The sequence below is a fragment of the Sparus aurata genome, chromosome 7 (assembly GCF_900880675.1).
Source record: "Sparus aurata chromosome 7, fSpaAur1.1, whole genome shotgun sequence".
In the NCBI taxonomy this organism is placed as follows: domain Eukaryota; kingdom Metazoa; phylum Chordata; class Actinopteri; order Spariformes; family Sparidae; genus Sparus; species Sparus aurata.
The window spans coordinates 15,065,110-15,092,355 of record NC_044193.1 but is presented as its reverse complement, the minus strand read 5'-3'; the positions used below and the strand labels follow the sequence as shown (position 1 = coordinate 15,092,355).

The 27,246-nt window shown below is 42.1% G+C and overlaps 1 protein-coding gene across 2 annotated transcripts in view; it reads right to left on the bottom strand.

Annotated features, from left to right (window-relative positions):
* Nucleotides 1-6,644: 6,644 nt before the first annotated feature.
* Nucleotides 6,645-27,246, bottom strand: part of ngfa (nerve growth factor a (beta polypeptide)) — a 92,655-nt gene continuing 72,053 nt past the window's right edge. For both annotated transcript variants that reach the window (XM_030423055.1, XM_030423053.1), the window contains exons 2-3: nt 8,988-9,095; nt 6,645-8,035 (exon numbers count right to left, since the gene is read on the bottom strand). In XM_030423055.1, the coding sequence (XP_030278915.1) occupies nt 7,134-8,024 (891 nt within the window). In that variant the 5' untranslated portion in view covers nt 8,025-8,035; nt 8,988-9,095 and the 3' untranslated portion in view covers nt 6,645-7,133. The remainder of the gene's footprint in view (nt 8,036-8,987; nt 9,096-27,246) is intronic.

The window sequence follows — 27,246 nt, the reverse complement described above, 5'->3', positions numbered from 1 at the left end:
CACACACACACACACTCGCGCGCGCGCACACACACGCACACAAAACACCGCAGGATCTGCTTAAACTCTTTCCAGACCGCCCCTTTCAATAATACGAAGGGGGGCTGCAGGGGGGGCCGAGACTACACGATTGGGACTCGGCAAATGTTTGGCCGAGCAGTTGTTTGCACATAATTGTACTTACAATGGCGGAAAGTAACCAAGTAAGCTACACTTACATCATGAGTTACTTGTACTCTGCTACACAATACCTCTGCTGCACAACGGCGCAGAGACAAATATTCTTCTTTTTTCTTCACTACATTTATTGAACAACTTAAGTCACTAATTCGCGTGCAGGTTTTAGTTTGAAAATACAGAATATAATCATCAGATGGATTATAATGTGATGGTATATCTCAGTGGTTCCCAGACTCTTTTCTGCAGGCCCTCAATCAATCAAACTTTATTCATACAGCACATTGCATCAAATCAATCAAAGTGCAATTCAAAGTGCTTTGCAAGCGATTGACAAAACCAACACCAGGTTTAGAAACTACTGCGCAATACAATGAATAGTTTATATAATAAAATGTTATTATTATTATTAATATTATTATTAATAATAGTACTATTTATATAATAATAGAATGAGAACAAAATACAAAAAGAAGCAATAAAACCATAGAAAGAGGTAAAATTGTGCATTTAAAAGTGGATTAAAAAAGTTTTAAATAATAGAATACTGACATCACTGAGAAAAAACTAAAGGAACAGGTTACTGCATCATGGATCTACTGTGCAGCAGCTGAGTAAAGCCGAGAAGAAATCTTCTCTTTGTGCTCTGCATGTGTAGCCTCCAAGTGGCATCGTAATTGGATCGGCTGTTGATTGAGCTGATATTTTGAAGCTAACATTTTGAGACACATGTCACACTGTGGTCTGTCCTCATTACTGGTGGTGACAAACATAATTTCCTCCACAACATGTGCACAGGCTTATTATTTACTGCTTAATGAGCGGTTCGAGCGACAGAGTTTGGGTTTATAATAGTAACTGTGCCAGTTCAAATCAGACATCCTGTAATGATTCAGTCATCCACGTCAGTATTGTAACCTTGAGATATTTCTGAGCTTGGATAAAATAACAATTTAGTAGCATCTTGTACTTTAACTGATATATATATATATATATATATATATATATATATATATATATATATATATATATATATATATATATATATATATATACATGTATATATATATATATATATATATATATATATATATATATATATATATATGTATATATATACATATATATATAGTGGGCTACGTTCTCATGTTTATCGAGACACATAAAAAAAAAACACCAAAAACTTTGTCAGCAGATATGATGGTTACGAACCTGCAGGCTATTTTATTTGAGGGAAGAATTAGGCTACTGTAATAGTTTGCTATCAAGACAGCAGGAACAGCTGTTTCTAAAGACCTGTGTTGTAATCACATGGACTGTCACTGTCTCTTTACGAGATGAACCACACTGGTGAGGTGTTGAGGCATTTCCTAACTGCAATAGTGCAACCGTTCTCGAGATTTCCTGTGCAGTCAAACCAGATGTTGGTGCAGCAACATGCAAAGCCTCTCACGGAAGTAAACACATGTGCAAATGTATATATAAAAAAAGATTTAAGCAAGTTGCTTTCTAACTTATCAAGAAAGATTAGCTGATGAACTCAAAGGACGGACTGGGGGCCGAAGCAGCTTCTTATTCCTTCTGTTTGCTCTCCGTGACACTAACGTGGACTGATGAGTTAAAGAGCTTTACTTCATACACGTTTATCATCTGCTGTCCTCCTCTTTCGACTTAATCTTTAAAGATGGCCTGAAAATCTGTTCCTTGGCAAAAAAGAAAAAAAAAGGCTCTTCATCATAAGTCATCGTTTGTGGGAGGACAGAAACACATTTATGGTAATGTCAGTCCAAAAATAACGTGGTTACAATCTGCCCGCATGATTGGGCTACTTGAGTTGTTTTCTCCCAAAGTTAACCTCTTGCTCAAAGCGTTTCTTATCCCTAGATGCTTTGTGCAAATCATCAGCTGAGCGCAAACTGAGTCTGCTATTAATGAAATGGAAAGAGTGGCCCCTCTGCTGGATTTCTTCCCCCGGTGTCATCCGTGACTGGGAGCGCAAAACTCAGCAGCAACACCATGTTCGACATAAATATTTTCCCCACAACCATGGAGAGCAGGGGGGACATCCAGAGAGCAGCACATTTATATCTCTGGGAAATCAGGCGCTGGTTAGAAAAATGTCCTTATAGAGGAACAAAGTGGTCTGCCAGGCTGAGGGAGGGAAGAGGGGGTCGAACATGAATAACATTGTGGAGGGAGAGAGGGCGAGAACAAATGCGTGGATGATGTATTTATGTGAATCATAACCAACGTGTAGCTCTTTTCAGCCAGCGTGACAGTGTGTCTGTCTCAGAGCAGCGGGAGTTGGTGCTGTCAGACTCATTAAGGGAAAGACGTGGAGGACGGAGAGAAAACAAAAACAGTTTACTTTGGACGCTAACCAGAGCAGAGCCAAAAGAGGAAAGGCTGATAAGAGTTCTGAAACTGGACCACTGCGTCCCTCTCGGTGGCTTAGTTATGGGATTCCAAACATGTGAACAAGAACGCGTCGTAAAAATAGCTGACCAGATTGTTTCGAAGCTCAAAGTGATATATCAGAGGCCCATTGTGGGTTTGACGCGATCAAATATAGTACTGTGTGGCCATGTTTGATGCGACTGACAAAGTTTAATTAATTTAACCTGCTGTGTTGGTTATTTCAAATATCTTTCGAATTTGAATAAAGTGCCTCGCTTTTCTCCTTCTCCCTTGAATGGGTGGGATCAGTAATAGCTTGTTATTATCTGTCACACCCATGTTTGGGTCAAGGCCTGGACCTTTTCCTCAGCTCTGAGGTCATTATTGATGACAGACCGTGATGATGGTTGGCTGCGAGGGTCAGCGATGGTCTCACGCCATTAGGAGGCGTTTTTTCTTTTCTTAATTTCATTAGTTTTTTTTGTTCTAACGTTACATTTTTGTTATGTAATCAAGCTGCAATAAAACAAACTGGAAGGAGAATCTACTGGTGGAAGGGACTTCTATCTGTGGCTGCACAGCACCATCTACAGGTCACACTGCAAACACGCCATCATTTCTTTATAGTGGAAAGCTGTGCTGTGCATTAATGATGGTGACTTGTTTTAAGGGCTCCTTGACAGCAGCTGATGAAGGGAGGGAGTGCTATACATTCACAGTATTCATCCACCTATCCATTCATTGCCTACTTGAGCAGGAAACAACTTTATTATAACCATCATCAATGAATGGCAAATGTATAGTTAATTCTCTTTTGTTAATACTTATTACCAAGAATGTCTATTAAACAAGTGTTTATTGTGAAGCTGCAACTATAACCTTTTCAGTATATATCATTCAAGGAGGTCATAAAGCTCTTGGAGTTTAGACGACAACTATATCAGATCGACATGTTTCGGCTTGTGGTCGGTCATCAGGGTCATCAAAGGCCACAATCCAGAGCCCCCTCTCTGTTTAATATATGGTCTATCAAGCATTGTGGGGTTTGTTAAAGGAGACATATTGTGGTCATTTTCAACTTCATGTTTTTATTTGTGTCTCTTCAAAGCCCCCCTCTTCCAGATACCCAGTCTGTTCTGATTGGTCAGCTCACACATGCCTGAGCCAGCACTGCCCACATGTGTCTCCAGTCAGCTCTGTCCTCTTTTTAGCTTCCACTTAGCTTCACTTCATGTGAATACAGGCATTCATTGTTAATGAAGGTCTCCTTTAACAGTGACATGATTATTAACTTAAGTATAAGTTACTATGTTTTCACCATTTATCATGATGCTTATTATATTTTTTTACCCAGTTTCGAAAAGTATAAGATGTGGAATAAATCACTAGAAGAAGCGAATGCAGAGAACCTCCATTCAGTCTACTTGGAGGTCTGTGATGGTTTACAGTTTGCAGCCAGAATTCAATTGAACCTTTCACTCTTCACTGTTTCACTTCACAGCTGCTGCAAGCAAAAAAACAAAAATGGAGAGAAAGTGTTTAACGAACCACATCGCCCGTTTGCGGCTCCCGCCAAAGTGAAAGGTTACCCGAGGTCACCTTTTCAAAAGAAAGCCTTTGATCAGAGAGCCTTGCTGTGATGAGGTCTCCTGGCAACACGGTCCAAGCTGAAAAAAGTGCCGTGTTCTGTATGATCTGTTAAGCAGCAGCCAAGGTGGGAGCACAGTCTGACACCCGGGGATGGATGTGATGTGAGGAGAGACGCAGAATACACTCATTTTTCCTCTCCTTTTCATTTGGTATCAGGTATCGGTTTATTCATCGGGAGGCATATTCTTACAGAATCCTGTCAGAGAGTTCTGTTTTGGTAAATGATCTTCTTCTCATCTTTTGTGGATTTCTGTAATTGGCACTCACTCACGCACGGGGCTGAATTACCTGCTGGTTAAAGCGGGTTACTGTCTGTCGCAGAGACCCCGTAACCATTGTAATTTGATTGATTGCAGATAATCTTGGGAATATCATAGAACAAAATCAACCCCAAATGATAAGCCAGGTCAGCGCATTATTACTTGTTTTGTTTACCTGTCTTCTAGAGGAGCTCTGTGTCAGGATTTACATATTTGGGTTCACACCAAAAGACACTAAAAGGGAGTCAGTAGAGGCCCCCAGTCAATTTTTGTGAACAACATACTTATATATACAGTGAACGAGTGAGTACACCATTATCTGTATCTGTTACTAAGTTACTGTCTCTGTATCCGTATTCATACTCGGAATAAGCAGGATTTAAATCAGAAGTGGATTAAGTGATTGCTGATTTCAGTATTAAATAGTAGTATATAAGTAATTGAGTCTATAAATACACATAAATGAAGCTTGATGATTTTTTAAAATCTTTTTTTAAACTGGTGTTACCCATAAAGAAAGTAACACCAGTGACTATACTCATCAACATGTTGTTAATATGATGTTAAACTAATACATATTATAATTCACTCCATTAGTACTACTTTCTACTTCTTTTTTCAACAATTCCCAACTAATAAAGTCAGTCAAACCAGTGAAGTTTACTAAAAGCTTCATATGAAATCTTGAGAGAAATGGGAAAATCTGAACTGAAATGAGACAGTGGGTCTAACCATGTCATGTCAAACATGGTTTCTAACTCAAAATACAGCACTGTCCTTCCTATACATGACTGTGGGGACAAGTAGTTCTGGAGAACTCTTGGGACCTGTAACTGCTTTGAAATGGCTCCAAGTGACTTTCCTGACTTGTTCAAATCAATAATGTGCTCTTTCAGATCAATGCTGAGCTCTTTAGACCTTCCCATTGTAGTGTTTGTGGCCGAGTCTAATGGGTGTATCAAACGAGCCCTGTTAAAATGGGCTCAGAAAAGCCATCTGCCGTGATCAATCATAATCACTCAGAGGAAGTTGAGAGGCCACGCCACAGAGGAAATCTGACTGACACAACGTTCTGTAGTCACTAAAATCAATCATCCATGATGCTGTGTTTATATTTTTGATCCAGCAGATTTGGTCAGACGACCTATAATAAATGAATTATTGAACCAAACTTCAAAGTTGTATTTGTTCCACTCATTCCATCACATAAAAATGAGAGTTGTAGAAATCATTGGGACTAAAGAATGACTTGAATTACATGTTATTAACACATGTATGGACAATTCTGAGCACTACTGTATATATTGAACTATGTTTTTATGAAAGTAACCAAGTTTCGCTGTGCTTGGGAACCAACATCTTCATCTTCTAATATTCCGTCTTGTATGAATACCTTCACATTTTTCTTCTTTCAAGCTATTTGATTTAATTTAATTTTAGGGGCCCGATGATGTAACTAACTATAGGTAACTATTTCACAAGAAAAAAATAATAATAGGGGGAGAAAAAACTTATTTTTGTGTACTTATTGTGAGCACAATCCATTTCCTACCCCACTAATTACTTATTAACCCCTAGATGCATCTCGTGCCGGGGCTCCCATCCTCTCATTTGAGCATAAGTGCAGTGCCATCACTTTAAACCTTGCGTTATTCGATTTTTGGCCACTTGGGGGCAGTAAACACAATCAAATATGGTCACCTCAAAGAGTTGACATGGAGAGCAGTTGCCTTCTTACACATTGAGAAGAAACAGAGCAGCATTGACATTTACATTAACCTGGAGTCATGTCTCTGGACAACACTCACTCTCCTCTCTGTCCTTGCTACTCTGGTTGGGCCACCAGCAACTCCTGAGGGTAATATCTTGCTCTTTAACCGCTCAATGCTCCACCAAACAAGCTGCTAATTGTCTCTGTTGGCTGTTTTGAGAGGGACAGGTGTTGTACGTTCAGGTTATTAGAACTTTTTCTTTTTATTGAAAAAAGCTGCCTTTGTATTTAAATCAAATGCTGAGGAGAGCAGTGAGACTAAACCAAAACAGTCAACATCAACACAACGACAATTTATTCATTATTAATATAAATATATTGATTATAGCAGCTTTGAAGCCAAAACGCAGACATAAAACACTATCTTCAACCGACACAAGACACCAGGCAAGTACTGAGGTGTTTAATAAATAACAGCATCAACAACACAACAAGAATAACATAATAACATTAAAAGCTTGGATTCATTTTGTATATATACACATACTGTATATATTTTCATACTTGACTGTATAAACCATAAATATGACATGCAGTCCTCATAACTTAAAACAACCAGAACTTCTCAGACTGAGGTAGGGTCAGGGGCCAAGGGGTTGGATAGATGACGCTGTTTGTGTGTGTGTGTGTGTGTGTGTATGTGTGTGTGTGTGTGTGTGTGTGTGTGTGTGTGTGAGTGAGTGTGTGTGTGTTGGATGAATGCTATGGTCTGTGTGTGTGTGTGTGTGTGTGTGTGTGTGTGTGTGTGTGTGTGTGTGTGTGTATGTTTGGAGGTGGGGAGGAGGATTACAGTATTGGCAATAAAGCTGCAGTGGCTGTTTAGTAGAAATGTGTGTGCTTGGTTCATAATTCACTGGTCACGAGTCGTCCTCCCACCGTCAGTGCCCCAGTCGTCCTGCCCAAGACTTCCGGCTGAGAACACACACACACGCGGCGTTGATGCGGATGAAACGCCATGCTGTCCGTTCCTTGAAGATGGTCAGGGCGCTTACGAATATGTGTGTGTTGGTGCAGTAGGAGTTCCAATGGCGGCTGTCGATGCCCAGACAGCCTGAGTTGCCTGATTTGGAGCCCTGTTTGCCGCCCCGGCCCCCTTGCCTTCCCCCGCTCGCAGTCCCGGAGCCTCTGTGCGTGGGGGATCGGCAGGTGGTCTCATAGAAGAACTGTTTCTTCACCACGTTGTTGATTGTAACGTTGGGCAGCACTGTCACCTCATTCCCAGCTATGTCTGTGGCTCGTGTCAAGTTGCCCACCCAGGTATTTATGCTGTCACATACTGAGTACTCCCCTCGGTGCATGGTGTGCGATCCCGCTCTGCGCCTTACCCTCGCCCCCCTAACCCCTTCAATGTCATAGCCCTCGCCTTCCAGGGCATCATGTGATGGGGGCACCTCGCTGAAGACAACACGGGGTGAGGAGCGGTAGCGTCTCTTGGAGAAGAGCTTGGGGTCCACCACTGGGCTAGATGGGTCCGGTGGGGAATTTGACGTCGAGTGCCCGGCGACAGGGCTCCTATCATGGGAGTGTGAGGTGGCCCGATGGGGCCTCTTGGTCCTGTGGTGGCTGGTCCTACGGTGTTCCTGTGAAGAATGGTGTTCAGAAAGGTGGTCCCCCGTTGCTGTCTGCTGCTGTCCTGCTCTGTGATTGGCTGCCGTCCGCTGTCCTACTTTGTGGTTGGCTGCCCCGTCGCTCCAGGCCAATCCACCTCCCATGTTCAGTAGAGCCTGGACGCCGATCAAGAGGAGCAGGACCAGTGGTGACGACCTCATGGGCACACGTCCTGAGCCGAACACGGGGAAAAGAGAAATCAGACAATGTGATGCCTTTACCTGATCTACACATACAGCTCACATTATAGTTGGGATCTGCGTTTCCACCTAAAGTTACAGGAACTTCAACTCCCAGGAGCGCATTTTTAAGGAACTAAAAGGTTCCTTCAGCTGGCTGTTGTCCATGGTTCCACCGCAGTACTCAAGTCGAGTACTTGGGGCAGTTATTACATCTGCCAAGGAGGTTAAGTTTTCAGTTTGTTGGTTGGTATGTCAGCAGGATTACACAAAAGCTACAGAACAGATTTCTACAAAACTTGGATGGAGGATGTGTCTCGGCCCAGAATAGACCCCATGACATCCCGATAAAGGGATAGATCCACACATTTTCTTACTTTCTTTGACACTGACAGATTTTTCAACATTTCTGTTATTTTCTCTAGGAATAATGTATGGATCCAGATTAAAAAAGTCACACATTAAGGTGGCTGGTATCTATGAGTGAGTATAAGATGGGACTGTTTGGCCACGGTGGAGGTATGCACTCTCTTTAATCAAAGGTGCACTACGTACTTTTGGAGAGGAAATTCAAACTCTTTAATATTTACCATTTTAACTAGGCAATAATACAAACTCAAACATGCTGTTCTCAGAGGAAAATAAGGTCCACAGAACACTGTTTGGAGCTAGAAAGGTGGCAGGATCCTTTCCAATGATAAGTCCACTCTACTCTGTGCCTGCTAGAAAAATTAACTGTGTAACCCTCAAAGCCCTTGTTAACAACCCCACCTACATGTAAAACTACTGTCTGCGGTGGACACGCAAAGCAGATCCATTGTTTCGATACAGGTACAGTACCACGGGTTCTATGGGGTTCAGAGGGTACTATACCAAAAAGTACTACTGGTACACAAAAAACCCAGCTGAGTTGTGTGTGCTGCAGCACTGAGTGTTCATGCGTACCTGTGGAATGTGTCCAGTTGAAGTGGGAGCCCCTGTGGACTCTAGAGCCAGACTCCAGTGCAGACCGGGCCCCTCATGCCTACCATCTGGACCCCCTGAACCACAGCTCTGTAACACACACACGCACACACACACACACACAGACCAAAAACTTCAGCTTTAACATATGGATTCACAATTCAGCTCTTCATACAAGGTATAATCAATTGTTGTGCAATCTATATTTGACTAAATCCAGACTGGTAATTTAAAGAATATGTAGGGATATGTCTACATTTATCAGCAAAGACTTAACTTTAATGTTGCAGCAGGACACACTAAGAAAACAAATGAAAGAAAACACGAGCATGACATTATACTTGAATCAGCATTATTTCAGTTAAGATATCAACAGTCTCCAAGTTAACAGTAAAAGGGACAAGAGAAAACAAAATTGAGCTCATTTTCTATTCATTGTATATTTCTAGTTTTCTTCTTCAAACTGAAAGACTGTCACCTTGAAACACGTAGTAAAATGATGCAAGAAGTGCACTAAAGCGCGGTAATCATGCTTAGTAGAGTAGATGAGATGATTTTGATAACACCGGCAATCTCATCCGTCTTCCCCTGACCACCACTGCTCTGAGAGACGCACACAGTTTCCCATTATCTGACCTTATCTCCCGAAAAGTACACACTCACACTCGCCATGTTTAACTCTCAGAGTTTAGACATGCCATACGTTGGAATGTGCGGCATCTCACACCTCATGAGATGTTACATATAACAAGCGTAAAGCAATCCGCCGTGAACAACTTAGAAACACATGCCGCACAAGTTCATGTGGGAATGCATGTCGGGCTGTTTTTTTTATGGAGAGCTTGCATGCCTAGATGCTGCGATGTGTGTGGATACCCCCCCCCCACACTCCTACCACACTCCTCCACAAACACCCAGAAGGTCGCTGAGGTGAGTTGAAACTGGAGTGTCAGTATTTCTGACTTATCTACAACGTTCTGCCGGTGCGTGTCGGAAAGTTTAGTGGTGTTGTAAATGTTTAGCTGAGCATGTTTGATTTTTACGGCCTTCGCTTGCAAGACGTTAATCTTTTGAGGCGCGCAGGTCCTCTCTCAATAAGTGCATTTAAATCCTCCCAGTGCGGCATCTGACAACCAGAAGAGGTCAGTGTTGCCTGCATCGCCTGCATGGACGAAAATTCAAAGGTAGCCTCGAGCAGCTGAGAATTATCAAGATGTCACTGGCCTTGGATCAATAAAAGAAAAAAAAGCAACTCAGATGGGATGAGAGAAGTTTAGCCTCTTAAATCATATTTCAGGTATTTTCTCACAACCTAAGAATGCTCGTGTGCTTGAGATTTCCGTTCTGTAGACCACGTTTTTCATATTGTGCAAAGCATGTGATGTGTTCTTAAATACAATGCAAAGCAAAGGCGTTACCCCCCGAATAGCTTCACCATTAAAAGCTGCTTACATGTTAATTAATCAGCAATTGTGATCATATAATATAATGTTCAGTGACTCCAAAAGTGGTCAGCCTGCCTTTTACATATAAATCTTGCGCGTTTATACTAAAATCTTTGAATGAAGGGCACTGACACATGATGAAATACTTTCACATTGTGGTATTGTTGCTTTTACTCAAATAAAAAGATCTGAGCACTTCTTTAACCGCTGCATGGGGTCAGTTTGGGATTGCCGATGGAGTGAGCGGATTGTTTGAAACCCTTGAGAAACTGACTGATATATTTTGGCTTCAATAGATGCAATCATACATACACACACCTAGTAACTTGCACACACATGGAGCTGGTCCAAACAGGCAACGAGCTGATTGATCTCGGCTGACGGGCAGCACACTATTTACACGGCCCAGGGTGAGCCGGGAGGATCCTAATGTCAAAAATATGTGGCTTGTGTTTAATGTCAGCGGAGCCAGCGTAAACACTGCAGCGCAGGAGCACAGGGGTCAGAGCGGTTTAGAGAGCACCTCTGACTTATGGGATTACCTCAGCATTTGATCAGAACCTGTCTGGTGATCCCTCCGACAGCCTCCCACAAATGCTGTATGCAAAACAACAAACACATGCACACACAAGCTTGAGAGATGCCCCTCCTGTATCCCAGCGAGCACAGTTTGGACTCGCTCCAAATGCTGGGCGTTTGTGTTATCATTTTGCAGAAACAAAACTGAGCTCAGCTCCAGAAATCGTATACGGGACGCACCGGAAAGTTAGATATTTCATCCACATTTGCAAGGTGCTGAGAGGGAAATGTTATTTGAAATGGTCCAATGGTTTTTACATACTAACATCCATCGTATATCAAACGGTGTGGGGTAAAGGCCATCCATATGGTAGAGATAAAACAGGAAGTCTCAGAGTACTTCGTAAAAAGCTCCCTGCCTGTTAACGTGCACAGGACGGTGAGCTGCTTTCCTCTTTAGTATCCAGGCAGAAAAACATACATGGGAGAACGAGAGAGCTTCTAGAAAACAGCCCTGACACAGGTATTCCAAAAAACCATTTAAGCAAATACCAGAGAAATGACAGACGCAGCATGGTTCATATTCCCAGATGCTCCACACACTGTATTAATACACGCTGGCATAAACAAAGCAGTTGTTTGATATCCTTTTTATGATTCATGCCTCATACAGTTTGCACCAAGGAGGATGTTTATGTAAACAGCCTCATGTGGCTCACTTGTAACCTCCCCGGCTCTAAGGAGGTTCCCTTTCTCCCAACAGGCTCATCGCGCATGCCAAACTGTAAATCAGGACCATTTCTGTTGCTTTCAAATGTCACGAGCATTTTCGTGGCACTACCTTGGTTGAAGAGGATTTCCTGAGTTTGATCAGAGCATGTGGAGAGAAGTCGTGCTAAGGGAGAACCAATCAGTATGCGGCACGAGAGTTAAATACTTCAGACAGAGACTTAATTGCTTAGCCCAAGGCAGTGGAGCCCAGCCACATATCTACTGGTACTGATTATGTAGTGTTAGCAAGTAACACATTTGAATTCAGTCTGCCAGTCCACAAGATGCTCCATTGATCAGACTCTGGTACCTACAAGCTGCCAAATGTCTGCTTGTGGTTAGAGTGCAGTGTGTTGACTGTGATACAATGACAACAAGGCAGGTGGGCCAAAAACACAGCCCATTCTGGAGAGCGTTGCCTGCCATCAATCCGCGGTTAGTTTACATTAAGCAGAGGTTTCTTCCTCTCCGTGTGATACATTAGTCATTAGATACAAGTCCCTGTTAAAAGATGAGCAACGGCATCACGTCAACAGTCTGCCCAAACAAACACACACCTCTCGCCGGGAGTGTTGACAACGGCGTCAGATTATGAGGGGGTGAGAAAGAGAGACTGACAGCTGCGCGGAGAGAGAGAAAAGAGACAGCGGGAGGGTGATGCGGAGAAAAACAGAGAAAGGTAAACAGTTTTTCTGTGTCTCTCATCAGTGATGTAGTGCAGTTCCTCCCGCTGTCATCCACTGGAAATAATTATCAAGAGGGATGACTGCCAGGTCAACTTGCTCGCTGTTCACCTTTACACGCACCCAAATGTTCAAGGATATATTTCTTTCCTCTGAGGAAACTGCTATCTAGTGGCCATAAAGTCCTGAAACATGCATTGACTTATAAGGAGCATATCTTACTTTTATAGAAGGTTGAATTTGGAATAACAACTGGAGTTACAATGGAGGTTTGCGACAGAATTTACATGTGCATTGTGTCCATTTCTCGTCTAGTCACCTTTTGCATTCCCAGTTGTAATCGAAGCTTGTCATCCGGGACAATCTGCCTGTCACAGTTTAGACAAGCTGCAATGTGAAACTAATACAGCAGCCAAGACACTGCCATGAATCAAGTTTTTGTCACGCAAAATGATGTCATGCAGCGTCTGTTAAGAGCAAAATTGAAGTTACATTCTCCAAACAGTGTTGGATGGCTGTCAGTGAGCTGACTATTCTTGGAAACAATTTAAAACTCTTGTATTTAGTAAACTTTCGGAAAACTTGTTTTTTTCATAAGACAAAAAAAAAACACTCAAAAGCAACATGGTGGTGAACGTCAAACCAACTGAAGACTGCTTATCTTTACCGTTTATCTTATTCCACATGGTGCAACTGTCTTTAGAGGTACTTGGGTTGGGCGATGTCCGCTGAATTGGCATATGCTGATGTATACAGCTAAACACTGTGATGGACGATGATGTCGTTGTTTATGATTTTGAGGCAGCATGTCCTGTCAGTGTTGTCTGAGGCCAGCAGTTGCGTATTCGCTCACCACTGTAGCTGCTGCAGTTTGCTCACCTGAATCTCCAGCTTTCTCACCCTGCAGAGGGAACTATCTGCCGTTACTGACGACATACGTGCCTGTGCCAGGTCTAAAAGCGTTGTCGTCTCCGCGCCACATATTCATAACTTAGCTTTGTTCAGCCTTGTATGCATAAAACAACATTGGCCAAGGAAAATTAGACTGTGTATAAAAACAGCATGTCTGAGAGAAACAGCGGCCCTTGGGAAAAGAAACACTGCTGCCACAAATTCTTGTGTCTTGCATTCGCCTTACTGAGCTTGTTTATAGAAAATTATTAAACGGGACATGGAGATGTAATGTTGCACTCAGCAGCAACATACTTCTTTTCTTATCCTCTCCCTACACATCATAAACAACAACCACTCTTGCCCTACGGCAACTCTGAGGGGACACGCTACTTAACTGTGCTCTCAGCCTTTTAAATCACAATGTTACGATGGTCAAGGATTAGTAGTTCCAGTTCAGCTGGCATCGTCAATCGGCACAACCCTAAAAGGTACTGTCTGAAACTTAAAATTTTTTTTATTCTGGCCATGATTTGACATACAAGTGACTGAACACTGAAATTAAAACTTAATGCTGGGTATACATGACAATATTTCAGACTAAAACTGCTATATTTTATTTGTGATAGGCCTACTTACTAGCTTGGCCCCATATTGTGCAGTCAAGCCACGGCAAGCCTGCTCACCACAGCTAAGCTTAGGTTACAGCTAGCTTGTCGACTGCCCCTGCTTTGTATCGCTCTCGGCTTGTAAGCTGAAAGGAGTACAGCTTAACATTTTATATCATTAATTGTTTTCTCAAAAAAGCACACTATTGTCCAAATACAAAAGCTACCATCATAGATCAGGTTGGCTAGGAGAGTAATTTGGAAAGCTAGCCAACTAGCATATCCACTCAGATAGTAAATAAATAAACCAGCAAATTAAGACTTGGTAGAGATAACATTAGCAAGAAAGCAAGCATAGCTACAGTAACTGAAACAAGTCAGCTGGTTGAATATGCTGATGATAGGCTATCCAATCAAGACAGTACTTTGCAACAGTAGCTAGCTTCAAATTCATCAACATTAGCAACAAGAGCTAGGTAAAAACAACAATAGGTGAGGCAGTGTCAGCTGTACCTTTAGACTTGTTGGATTGTGCTTGTGGCGGGTGTTAGTCATCATTGGTTCTTCCTATAGAGATTATTTTACAGGAATCACAGACAACAGAAAAAGTACGGGATATTCTCATTTTATAAATGCGTTACCAGTCGTTTACTCATTGGCAAACAGAGCAACATGCAACTGCTATCAACTGCTGATTACATTCAGCACTTTAAAGTGAGGAAGGTAAAAACTAATTTCTATAAACAGTACTGCAGATACTCCCTTAGTTAGATGTAAAAAGTTATTATCTGCACCTTTGTTTCCAAATCCAAGGCAGGCTGAACAAACTTTAAAGTGACCGCTATCAGACTTGAGCCATGTGACAGTTGTAATGTGAGTAGCAGAGATGGGAGAGATCAGCTTCTGCCCCGTCCTCTCCCCTCGTCTTCATGTTTAAAATACATTTTCTGTGAGAACCGAGGCACCTGTTGTACATCAGGGATACTTTAAACACTGAACTCTGCCGCTGCGGCCTCAGGACACAGGAAGAGAGAGACAGGCAACGTCAAACTGACAGGCACGCACAACCTGTTAAAGCACTTGACTCCATTTGTAATGACAAACCACGTACGATATGAGGAACAAAAGAACATTTACTGTGAAAACTCCTGAAGTACGAGCTCACCAACTGCTACACTACGGAAAGGGGAACATATGTGGAGTTCTTGACATCAGCTTGTATTAGTGTGATGGGTTAACTGAGTGCAGCTATAAAATATGCCTGGCGTAACGCGCAGGTAAATTCATCTCACGCACTCAAATTCTACAAGTAGCTTTCGAAAGACTGACCTTTCGTTCAACTCAGCTGGCTGATACTGGCGGGTACTTCGCTTCACTTCACTCACCCGCCGAATGTTTTCCAGCTCAGCAACATTCTGCCAGCGAGATGTCTGAAATATTCCTGTGGCATCAGATTTTTACAAGCAACCGTTTTAAACAAATTTACCTGCAATAAAAGCTTAAAGGAACATGGTGCCATGCTGCGAAAGGGGGTATGAAGAAGTCGTCAAGAAGTCTGTGTTTGATTTCGATTGCTTGTTTTGATTAGCATGTGTGCATTTGTATGCCTTGGCGCCTGTAGGATTAAATATAGCCCCGGTTTGCTTAGTGTTTCCTTTTTATTAGCTGTGATCAAGTAAGCGCTTTGTATCTGTGTCAGGTATCCTCAAAATAAGCAGGGTGCCAAGTTGTGGAAACTCGGACGAAAATGCTTTGGCAATGAGCCAGCGTCTTCATCCTGCTGATTTGTTACTTTCGCTGCCTCCCTTTTCTGTTTCTCCGCCTGTCAATCTGTCAGTTATCTGAGTTCTCAGTTTTCTGCTCCTGGAATCTGACCGAGGTTTTGTCTTTCTCTCTCACGGTAAATAGCCAGAGGTAACTTCCTGGATACGCGGCAATTTCAGGGTCGAGCAGCAATAACAGATTTCAACTCAGTACAAGTGCACATGTGCAGGTGCAGAGGTGGGTCCTCGGCCAGTTCCTTGAGTTTTGGGAAAACTTGCACAACCGTTTTCTTATCATATCCATAGACCCTTGTCAATGGATATATAATACCCCTATCTCTTTTCCAACTTGGCCATCTCAAACCAAGACTATGCATGTGTGTTTGTTTTGTTCGTTTTTAGCACTATGAGCTACAGATAATTGGCCACTGCTTAAGAAGCTGCAGAGTGATTTCTCTAAAGACATGCCAGAATCCCGGACAAAAGGATTTCATTCACACTGAAGGAATCTGTCTCAATACTGGGATCATTAAAACAGTTGGACTTTTGTCTGCATATGGCTCCATTTTGACTTTTTCCCTAATGCAGACTGTCCAGGACAAGTAGATGTGAAAGCAAAGAGGGGGAAGAAAGTCTACCAATGTCCCAAATACCTAATCACTGCATTTATCCAAAGTTCCTGTCAGCCAGCAGGTGCAGAAACACACACATGTGAATTTTAAGTCTCCATACACTCTTTATGTCCTCCTTTCTCTTAAAAGGCTCAAGGCACTTCAACACTGACAAGGCTCACATTCCCGTCCAAGATAATGAAACACAGTTCCAGGAACCACAGGCTTGGCGTAAACTGTATCTCTCTGTCCGGAGGAGGATCTTTTTTTATCATCTGAGATTTTACACGTATTCAGCTATGCGTAACACTCCTTTTATAAGTCAGCTCTTGGCACAGTATTTGTCCCAGAGTTGTTTCTTATTTGCAAGGACAACTCTAAAACAAAGCAGAGACATGCCCACAGTGTAACCTCAGACTCGTCCCACATTGTCCTACAATAAGTCGGACACTGAATCACCATAATAGAAAGATTGAATCCTTGTGTTGTTTGTGACCGTGCTCCAAAATAAACAACATTTTTTAGCTGAGAGCGAAATTCAGTAATTACATTTGGACGAAAGAGATGAGCGGCAAATAGAAACTGTAAACTGAACAATGCAGCTTTTTGTACACCGCGAAATATCACTTTTTATTGTTTTTGTTGTGGTTTAATAATGCGGTTTGTGGAACTTTCCCAGAGAAACTGCTCACTTTTGTTTGTTTTTTTTATGTAATAGGAACTTTTCTGAAGATGTCTCGGGGCAGGTGGGCGACATGTTTGTGTTTATGTGTGAGACACTATGGCAACATGAGTGAGCTCATTCTTCCAGCAATGCAAATACAACTGAAATAATTTGGATTTAACATCACAAACTGTTGTGCATGAGTACAATTAAACGTGTATTCATATTATAAGTAAAAAAAAAAAGTCATTTAGTGCATGTTTTGTTTTGTTTGCCACAGTATTTACTAATCAGGACTCCCTGTTCTCCAAATGCCTCCCGTTGGCTACAATTCCAACGCTGCTAGCAGTCGATTCCTCCGCTTCAGGGTTTTTTAAACAAACCTGGCACCTGCAGATGCATGTTGATATTTTATGGAGCAAATATGAATATATTTTAATCATGTCTTGATGTGAAGCCAATTTGTTGTTGTGTTGTTCTGGAAATTCAGAGACACAATTAGTAATTTGCGTTTCACTCATCTTTAAGTTCAGGCAGTGGGCAACAGGGATTGGCTTTGCCAGCAAAGGTCAGCACAGTTCAGGACAATGAACTTTAACCTTTCCAGACAATAATGTGAAAATGCCTTAACACGTTCCTAACATCGCTGTCACATCTCTCACACATCAGTCACATCAGCAAATCTTCCATTTTTCCCCCCCCCACAAACTGGCAACTACCAAGACTCCTGATTGCTTACGACCCACCACGTGATACAAACTTCGTTAGAAGCTGGAGCCAACAGAATTCTTACACAGACATAAACAAAACAATCATGTGATGATTGTGTTTTTTAGGAAAAACAATTTTTCCATTCTACACCTTTTGTATAAGTTCTGTAGATGTATTATTTAATTATTTTATTTATTTATTTATTTATTTATTTTTTATTCGTTTATGTAAAAATGTCATCAGTAGAGCCTTTAATTTATTTTTAAAAGGTTGTCACAGAAAACTACCTTCAGTGATGTGATTCGGTTTAATGTCCTTGTAATGAACTCTCTGCTGCTGTCTTTGAACCCCAGCAGAACTCTGGGCATGATGTTCTTTTGGCAGTAAAGCTCAACTACAATCAGAGCACCGTGGCCGTGTGAGTGAAAGGTCTTCTCCCCATTTTCTTTCCCCTCCCCACAACCGGGCCCATCCCCAGTCGACCCACCCTCTCCCTGCACTGGACCAGCAGACGTGGGAGGCCGGTCCTCCAGGCCTTGGAGGCAGGATGAACACAATGATTAACATGTTTTCCAGACCCTAGTTTTTATGACCTTGACATTCAACAATCTTCTCATGACAAGTGGTTAATCTTTTGGCATGGCTGTGGTAATAACTCCCCCTTCCTGGTGAGAATCTAAAATCCCACAGCGAGGCAGTGAGAGCAGGAAGGCCAGAGGCAAGAATGCCTGTCTGGATGAGGAGAGGGATGGAGACGGAGGGATGGAGAGGAAGGAGTCAGAGACATCAAGGGATGGGGAGAGGCAGCGAGTAATGGAGGGTGGGCTACAGATGGGCAATGAGATGTCTTGGGAATTTAGTGAATAAAGGCGCTTGTGATAGAAAGAGGCAGAGAGGTTGTAGTGGGTCACAAGTGGAGCCAAACAAGAGTTCAAGGACAGGGAAGGAATCCAGGCTACAGGGAACTACAAAGAGCTGAGGAGTGAAAGACACAAGAGTTCCATTGCAGTGTCTTTCCTCCCAATAGCTTTAACAGATAAAACACAACTTGTCTGCTGTCTCTGCTCCAGCAGGTTGAAACCCAACTGTCTAAGCGGTGTTGTAGCTCATGTTGCTTATTTACTCTCAGGGCATCCACCGAGGCAGAACTTGAAAAGCATCTATGGTCTCCAAGCAGAGGTTTACTCATGTTGATACTGATCCTCCTGCAGACTATAACTATATCAGCGTGTATGTGACTGAAATTGCTGATGCTGATTAGGTGAAGTAAACCCCAGCTGTGCTTCCGATAAAGATCACTGACTAATGTTGGAGTGAGTCATCCGGCTTGTCATCTCGAGGTCGATTTGACTCATCTTGCAGTCTGATATCTGCATTATGATTTGAATGCGTCTTCAACAGCTTGTACAGTCGAGTCAATTGAGCATATAGATTTGCCTGCGCTTTGACTGCATGCTGACGTAAACAAAACAGCGACGGCGAATGAGTCACGCAGGTAAATTCGGTTCCACGTGACACGTGGGCGTAAATTGAAAGATGCGCTCACTCAGACACCCAAGTTTTCCATTACGCCCCATTTGTGCTTGCTCTCTTGTCTGATGCCATAAGCATGGGTGTGGGCCCATAGACGAGAAATGGGTATATGTTGCATCATGCATTTCAATACGCATGTATGGTATTTTCTTTATGTTAGTACTTGTATTCTGTAATGAAAGTATGCGCTCAGCATCTTAAGTATTTTCCACATTTGAAGGGCAGAAGAGCTAATCCATCAGGAAAAGGTTTTGGTTAATTCCCTTCTTGAGACAAGTGATAATTAACTAAATTTAACATGAAAGTGCAGTTTAAGTAGATCTGACAGCCTGCTGAGCATTGAGCTATGCCCTCCACGTTAACGAATCAAATCCATGTCACACCAATTTAAACTTAATTAAATTTTCTTTAGTTGTGCGCTGTGGAAGTTCAACCAGCCACTGTGGCACCTCTGAAGCATGAAGAGATTAAGTACCTCACTCCAGGATACTGAAGCAAAACAGGTATCTCATTGGCTTGATGAAACCCTGCTGCCATGTGCCTTTTAAGAGCCACCGTGCACAAACTTCAATTCAACGATGATTGGTTGGATTGCTATAAACCTTTTTGGCGAACTTACGCCACATCTTTTCAAAATCAGCCTTCCACATAACTTGCCCCAAATACTAAATTACATTCTCCGACTTAGTCAAGTCAATTGAGTTTTAATTTTCTTTTTTTCTGCACAATTCTGACTTTAAACTCAGAATTCAGTATGCAAAGGCCTGTTACTCTCTTTCGTATGCAGTATGTGTTTTCGTGTATGATTTGTCTAATTTTTGTGAGTCTTGCTTTTTATCATATGTACAACCTTTTGAGGCATGCAAATCAAATGTTAACTACTCATTGAAGTGTCGATGCGAGGCAGGTGAGTTAAGGTGGGTGTCAAACCGTCACCACAAAAAGCCCTAAACAAAGAGAGTAAAGGAGGTAGGAAGACGGAAAACATGACAGGAAGGAGGAAGGGAAGATGGTAAATGAGACTAAAATAGAGGGAGAGAGAGAAAGAGATGAAATGAGGTAAAGTACGAGCGAAAACAGCGTCATTGAGTCATTGCTGGCGATTCGTTTTGTAACATTTATTTGGATATTTCTTTCGAACTATGTGTTGAATTTTTGCGCTACAAAGCTATAAATGAGTAATTGAATCAAATTACATAGTTTTAGCTTTTTCATAAATTCCAATTTGTGTTCTGGGGAACTTCCTCTGTATTTAAGGTGCAAACATAGGCCTGCTGATCATTTTCCTCATGCTACTATAGCCGGATAAATATAAAAAAAAAGGCCGGAATACAGAATTCCACTCTATCAAAAAACTTTCTAGGGCAGAACCCCGAGACCTGTGTTAAAATGGTCCAACCCACACCTTAAATACTTCCTACGCACGCACTCCGTGTAATCATACACAACAAACTAGCACAATCCACTTTGTTTCACTGCTACAGATGGTCCTGTCAGGACTGTGTCGAATCCTCCGAAGAGTGTAAAAATGTGATGTTGTCGCCACTCCCGTCGTTTGTTTGGTTGCAGTCTCACCCCTCTCACCGAAGACTTGACCCGGCCATTTTCTATTCTGTGTGGTCTCCACATCGTTCTGTCATCTCTCTCTCTCTTTCTCTCTCCTGTATCTCTCTGCCTCCCTTCAGTCCATATCTCCCTCCTCTCCCCTCCCTCCCTCCCTCCCTCTGGCTGATGTCAACCACCTGTCTGCGTGGGACCTCCCAGGCCCATCCTCTGTCTGTTAGCAGCATGCCATGTTCAGCGTGTGAGCGGAGCTATGCTGAAAGAGATGTAGTGGCTCTTTCCCAGCAGGTCTGCATGTCGCACATGAATTCATATTCACTTTAGAGAGAAATGGCTTCCTACAGCGTCATCCTGCCTTAAACACCTCACGTCGCCATCAATCCAAGCTAAAGCAAAACTTGGTGACAGATGAGATGGATTGTTTGAAGTCAGAGCAGGGAGAGAACTCCTTGTCGAGTCCCTCGTGCCTGCTCCCTTGTGTTGTCTTTGAGATCCTGTCTGGCTAAAACAACCACAAGAAGAATGGGGCCGTATTAATTTTCTGCTCATTGTGTAGGAGACCAATCTGTTATGACTAGCCGGTGGCTCATCCTCCTGCATGCTGTGCATTCTCAAATCGGCATAATCCAAATAAGTGCATAATAAGTGGCTTCTCTTGTATCCTTGGGGCTAAGGCGTGTGTGTGTGTGTGTGTGTGTGTGTGTGTGTGTGTGTGTCTGATGGGTATCCAACACAAACACACATGTACATACAGTCGTACACGTATACACATTGCTCATACGCATGTTCAGACCGCATTCCTCCAATGTCGGTGCGGTTAACGTATAGATTTCCACTGTGCTCCTTCCTTCGTTGGAGCAAACATGATCGTGAGCAGATTATCGCACAGCTCAGAAACATCAAATGTCCGACGGGCGAGCGAATCCGAATATTTGAGATCAAGATCAAGTTTGATGGCAACGACGGAGAGTTTCATGTCGGGACAAGCTATGGCGAAGAGAGCAGTGGAGATAAAAGGGTGAAAGGAGAGCGAGAGTGAGAGTGTGTCATCACATTAATCCAAACACACACACACACGCACATCAAAAGAAGTTGCGGTGAAACAATTCAAAATCCCAGACGTGCACTCAGTCAACAGATTAAGACCACAACACTGTTATTTTAGCGGGGAAGAAAAGCTGCCGGTAATTTTTCAGTGATTTATCAGCTACTGTGTGTGTGTTTGGGCTGCGTGCGTGAGAGGAGAGCGAGCCATAGCTGAAAGTCATAGAGGCATTTAATGTGGAATGAGCAGGCATGTCGGCACATTCAGTTGTCATTTTTTTTTTTTTTCTTTTTAAGCGTACGCAGTGCAACATGTGCACCGACGAAGAAACACGCAGACACAGGCAAACCCTTTGATCAAGCACCTGTCTAAATCAAGATCCTTAACAGTCAAACACAAAGGCCGACTTGCATCAACAGCCCTGGATTGAGTTTTCGATGTATGGAAAAGTCCAAACACAGGGGATGTATTATTCTTGATTTTGTACAGTGCGAAACAGCTGAAAACCAGGTCCATATGGGGGAAAAAAAAGGTGCTGGGATAAAAGAATGCAGCTCAGGCCCGACAATAGTTCTGTCCAAATCCAGTAAGTTACAGAATGTCAAACAACGTTAGCCCAGATTTCTGCTGGATGAATTTTTTCCAAAACATTGTGAGAAGTTGTTTGTAAAGGAGACGTCAACAAGAATTACTACGGAGAGGTGATGTCACGTTTCCGTATTTTCCGCCCTGCTCCTGTAGTGCCACGCGGTTCAGGATCCTGACCTGCCGTGACCTCCAGATCCCCCCGTTCTCCTCCACAAACACAGACGTCACCTGGAGCACGAACTCTGACCTCGCCGCCCTCCCACCGCTTTCACACAGAACACTTCAGCTGGTTCACTTTACGCCAGATGTTCTTACCCCATTCTGAGCACTGACCTGTGCCAGACTGCAGCTCCAGTGACCCAAATGATAACCGAAGCAGCGCCACGGTTTACATTTTGACCTGTGAATTATTGTCTCCTCATCTTTCCCAAACAGGCGAGCATTGTTCAAGATGTTCAGACTCCTATTTCGCACAGAGAGAAATTCCTTCTGTTGCTTGATGACATGTTTTGTTCTTGGAAGGTAACTGTTATGTCATCTGAGTTAAAGTTGGACAGACACTGGGATGGCTGCTTATATGTCATACTAGTAAAACATGCAGAAACATGCAGCATGTGTCAGCTTCATTTTAAAATGAAAACATAAAAAGAAGAAAATAAAAGAGGAAGAATAAAATAAAATAAAAGGATGGTAACTCATTCTTCCTTTTATTAAAAATGCATTTCCTTCCAACCACATTTATGGGTTATATTTTGCTGACATATAACTCAACTGAGGCCCACGTAAGGTCTTGCAGAGTAACACCGCGTTGCATTTACATGGTAAATCTGTGCTCAAGATGTCAGCTTCCCTGGGCCCGGGGTCAAAAACAAATAGGATATTATTTTGTTAGATGGAGCGATGAGATGTCATGTTTCTGTGTGAACAAACCTTTAATTAGTGTTTTGTTGCCAGCTGGCACCATTCCAGATTTTCTATTAACACTAGAAGTCTTCAAGTCAAGCTAAATCTGGTGGTGTCTTTACCAAAGTAGAGGAATTTCTGGGTGCGAGTCGGAACAAAAAGTATGTGTGGAGACAGGACAATAGCAGTAATTGAAAGTTCAACCAAAATAGGTTTGCAAAGTGGATAAATTATTTTCACGTTTGCCAGTTTGTTGTTTTAGGAAAGTCACTCTTTTGCAGGGGCATATCTGGTCTTGATTTTGCTGAATAAATGCTTTATGACACAAAGAATCCACTACCGTGCATTAGAGTTTCTGAACAACAATGTTCATGATATACTAGAAGACTGCTATTTCTTTTAGAACCTTCCTCTTTTCAAATAATATTTGTGTTTATAACCTGACTGTTAGGGTTGTTGCAGTTGGTTTGAGGCCCCTCGGGTAAAATAGCCACCGTTAAATTGACAGTCCAGGTGTGCTGTCACAACCTCTCCCCTGCCCAGGTGTCCTATACAACACTGCAGTCTAGACAGCTCGCACTTTTCCAATCTTTATTTCTTCGGGGGTTGATCCTCCCCTATCATAATCCGAGTGAGTAAAATCTCATAGATTTGCATGCCCGAAACAGCAGTTATATATCTTACATTTCTACAAACTTATATTATTCCAATCTTGGCAACTGTATGATAAAGATAATTTGTGAGACATGGGCAGTATTATTGTTCATCAGTGCATTTATGCAGCCACGCATCTGTGAAAATGCACTTGCTTCAATGCATAAACTCTGACTCTAGACATAAAACTTTTGAATAAAGTACAACAAATCCCAAGAATCCAAGGACAAATCTATCAACTGGTGCTTCACCTGTTAACTTCCAAACAACTAGCCAGGATGTTTTAGCTAATAATAAGATGGATAACAATACTAATGTGGATGCACTCTAAATTTTAAGAGAGCTCAAATGTCCATATCTTTGTTTGGGTAACCTAGAAAACAACCGACCATCTTTTTTAATTTATTACCAATGGGTACTGAGAAAAGTTAACCATTACTGTGCTGGTGCTGTACACAAAAGCAATTATAGTAACAGTAAAATACATTTAACATTTGTTCCGTAGCAACTACTCAATAGTTTTTTTTGTGTCTAATTGTAAAGTGTTACCATTTATCGCCCTTCTCTCTCTCTCTCTCTCTCTCTCTCTCTCACACACACACACACACACACACACACACACACACATATATATGCACACACATGTACATGCACACACAGGTGCTAACACAGGGAAAGCTGTAATTCAGCTTCAAAGGGAAACCTGAGAGGGTCATGAATAATCACAGACATCTTTGTCTGCGGGGAAAACAGCACTGTCCATCTGCCCTCTATATGCAGACACACACTAGTTTATATGGCTGAAGCTGTTTTTAGCAGCGCCACTGAGTGAACGTCTGGGTTTGAGGCACATGTAGAGTATGACCATTTTAATTCAATTAAAAGCCATGTAAAATTATTTTTAATTTATTGTTGATAATATTGCAGGAAAGAAGCTATATCACTATTGCCCCTTTTGTCTGGAAGCTTCTTGATCATTCTGCATGACTGATGGACAGGTGAGCCAAGAGACATTACAAGTCAAAGGACAAGCAGTTGGTTGAATGTTAGCAGTGGTATTGATTCATGCCGAAGATTAGAATGGCACTCAGTAGAGCTCATACCTCCGCAAAGGCCCAACTCTTCTGTTATGCTAACTCATAGATATCAGCCACTTAAATATGTATCCTTTTTTTTTCATCAAGATCTTTGCATTATTCCCCAAGAAACTGACCAAAAATGTCAAGAAATCTTACATTGTTAAAAAAACTGAGAAAAATGTCCCCGATCAGTCCCTTTATCAAGACCCACAGAACGTTAAAGGTGCAATATGTAAGAATATAAGTTTAAAACATTCAAGAATTAATTAAAATTCTGCACAGAATGCAAAAAAAAAAAAAAAAAATGCAAGTAATATGAATTTTGACATTAATTCAAAGATGTTGATGTATTGTTTGCAGAGATATCTACTGAAGTTAGCACGCTAATCAGCTAGCTCCAGCCCGACCTTTATCATAATACCACTTCCAGTCCAGACCACTAACTGCATGGCTAGCTGAGCTAAGTAGCTAAAGGTGCAAGTTAGCAGCTTTAACTGTCGACTCTGCTGATACGCTGCCCCCTATTTGGAGTTTAAAAGGTGGCCAATTCTTACATATTGCAACTTTAATGGGGTCTATTCTTGGCCAAGACCCATCCTGCATCCAAGTTTCATGGAAATCTGTTCAGTAGTTCATAATATTGCTGACAAACCAACGTACCAACAAACAAACAAACAAACAAACGATTTAGATAATAAGCTGTTTAAAGCTTACTATGTATCTAGCCTTTGAACTATTATTGCACTTTCTTGTGGTTGTTAACATTGTTATGTTCTAGGATGTTTGCAAACTCAATCAAAAAGCCAAAACGAGAGATATTATATGTGTGGTTGATCTACTGGTAGATATGCTGTTGATATGCTGTGGTTTACCAGACATATGTAGGCTATGCAGGCTGCTGCCTGTCAGCTGATTACAGGAAAGTGACAATGAAATATCACCTTTCACTTTCCTTTTTACCATGTGATTTTGGAGAAGAAATTGAAACTCAGTTTTATTATTTACGATCATAACTTCCAAAACAAGCTGTTCTCAGAGGAAAATGAGTTCCCCTGAACACCATTTGATGCTGGAAAGGTGGCAGGGACCGCCACATCTAAACAAAGAAAACGGTATGAAATTGTGTTGTCCTTTTGGTCAGTTTGTTTATTCAGCTCAGTCAGTCATGAAGAGGATGAGAGTTTGTTTATTTAGTTCGTTTAGGCATTTAAAAAAAAGTCAGTCAAAGAAGATCTTTCTCTTCCGATTAAAATGTCTTCCCCTAAACTACAAAGTGCACCTTTAAAGAGGACAAAGGACATCAAATTCGTAAAATCAATACAGTAAAGGCCACGAAAATATGTGCTTAATAATTTCAGCTGAACTTAAAGTGAATGTGCTCTGAATGATCCAGTGTTGACCACATGGAGAAAGTATAGTATCTGCTGAGATGTCACCGAAGATATATAGCCAGATTGCTGCAGCTTTCTCTTTCCACTTCCTCTGTGGACCAACCGAGAGGTGATGAAAACACAGCCTGCTCCCCTCTGGCACACCCTGGCAGCGAAATTGAGGCTTGTAAACAATTTAGATTTTTTTTTATTTTTTTGCACAGAGCGGAGCACCTCTCTCTTGAGAGAGCTTTGCTCGCTGGCCTTCACTGAACGTTTTGATACTCTTTACTATCCAACACAGATGTACACACACAAAGTTGAAGTGGACAATGTCAAGACATTTGTGCGGTGAGCTGACTCCCACCTGCATTTGCTACATGTTCTTCAGGTTCAAATTAGATCAAAACAACACTAACTTTGCCATTAGAGCCTTCTGTAATGTTTATTTGTGTGCGTAAATGTTGGTCCGCGGTGACATTCCTCCCCTGTCAGAGCCCGAAAGGAATTCCCTGGTAGGAGTGGCAGGCATGAGGTCTGTGTTTAGCACACACGCTTGCATACACAAACACAATCACACACAAATATACATATGAGAGCGTGTAAAACACTGATCGGCTTGCAAGCGCCCATGCAAGCACCAGGCCACACCCGGCAGACGCAGAGGATAACCTCGGCAGCGGCATACTTCATGTTGGACACTGGAGCTCATCACAATCTACAAGTCCTTTAAGGGTTGTGTAACATGAGCAGAGAGAGAGAGAGAGACAGATAGAAAAAGAGGGGGAGAGAGAGAGAGAGAGAGAGAGAGACGGATAGAAAAAAAAGGGGGGAGAGAGA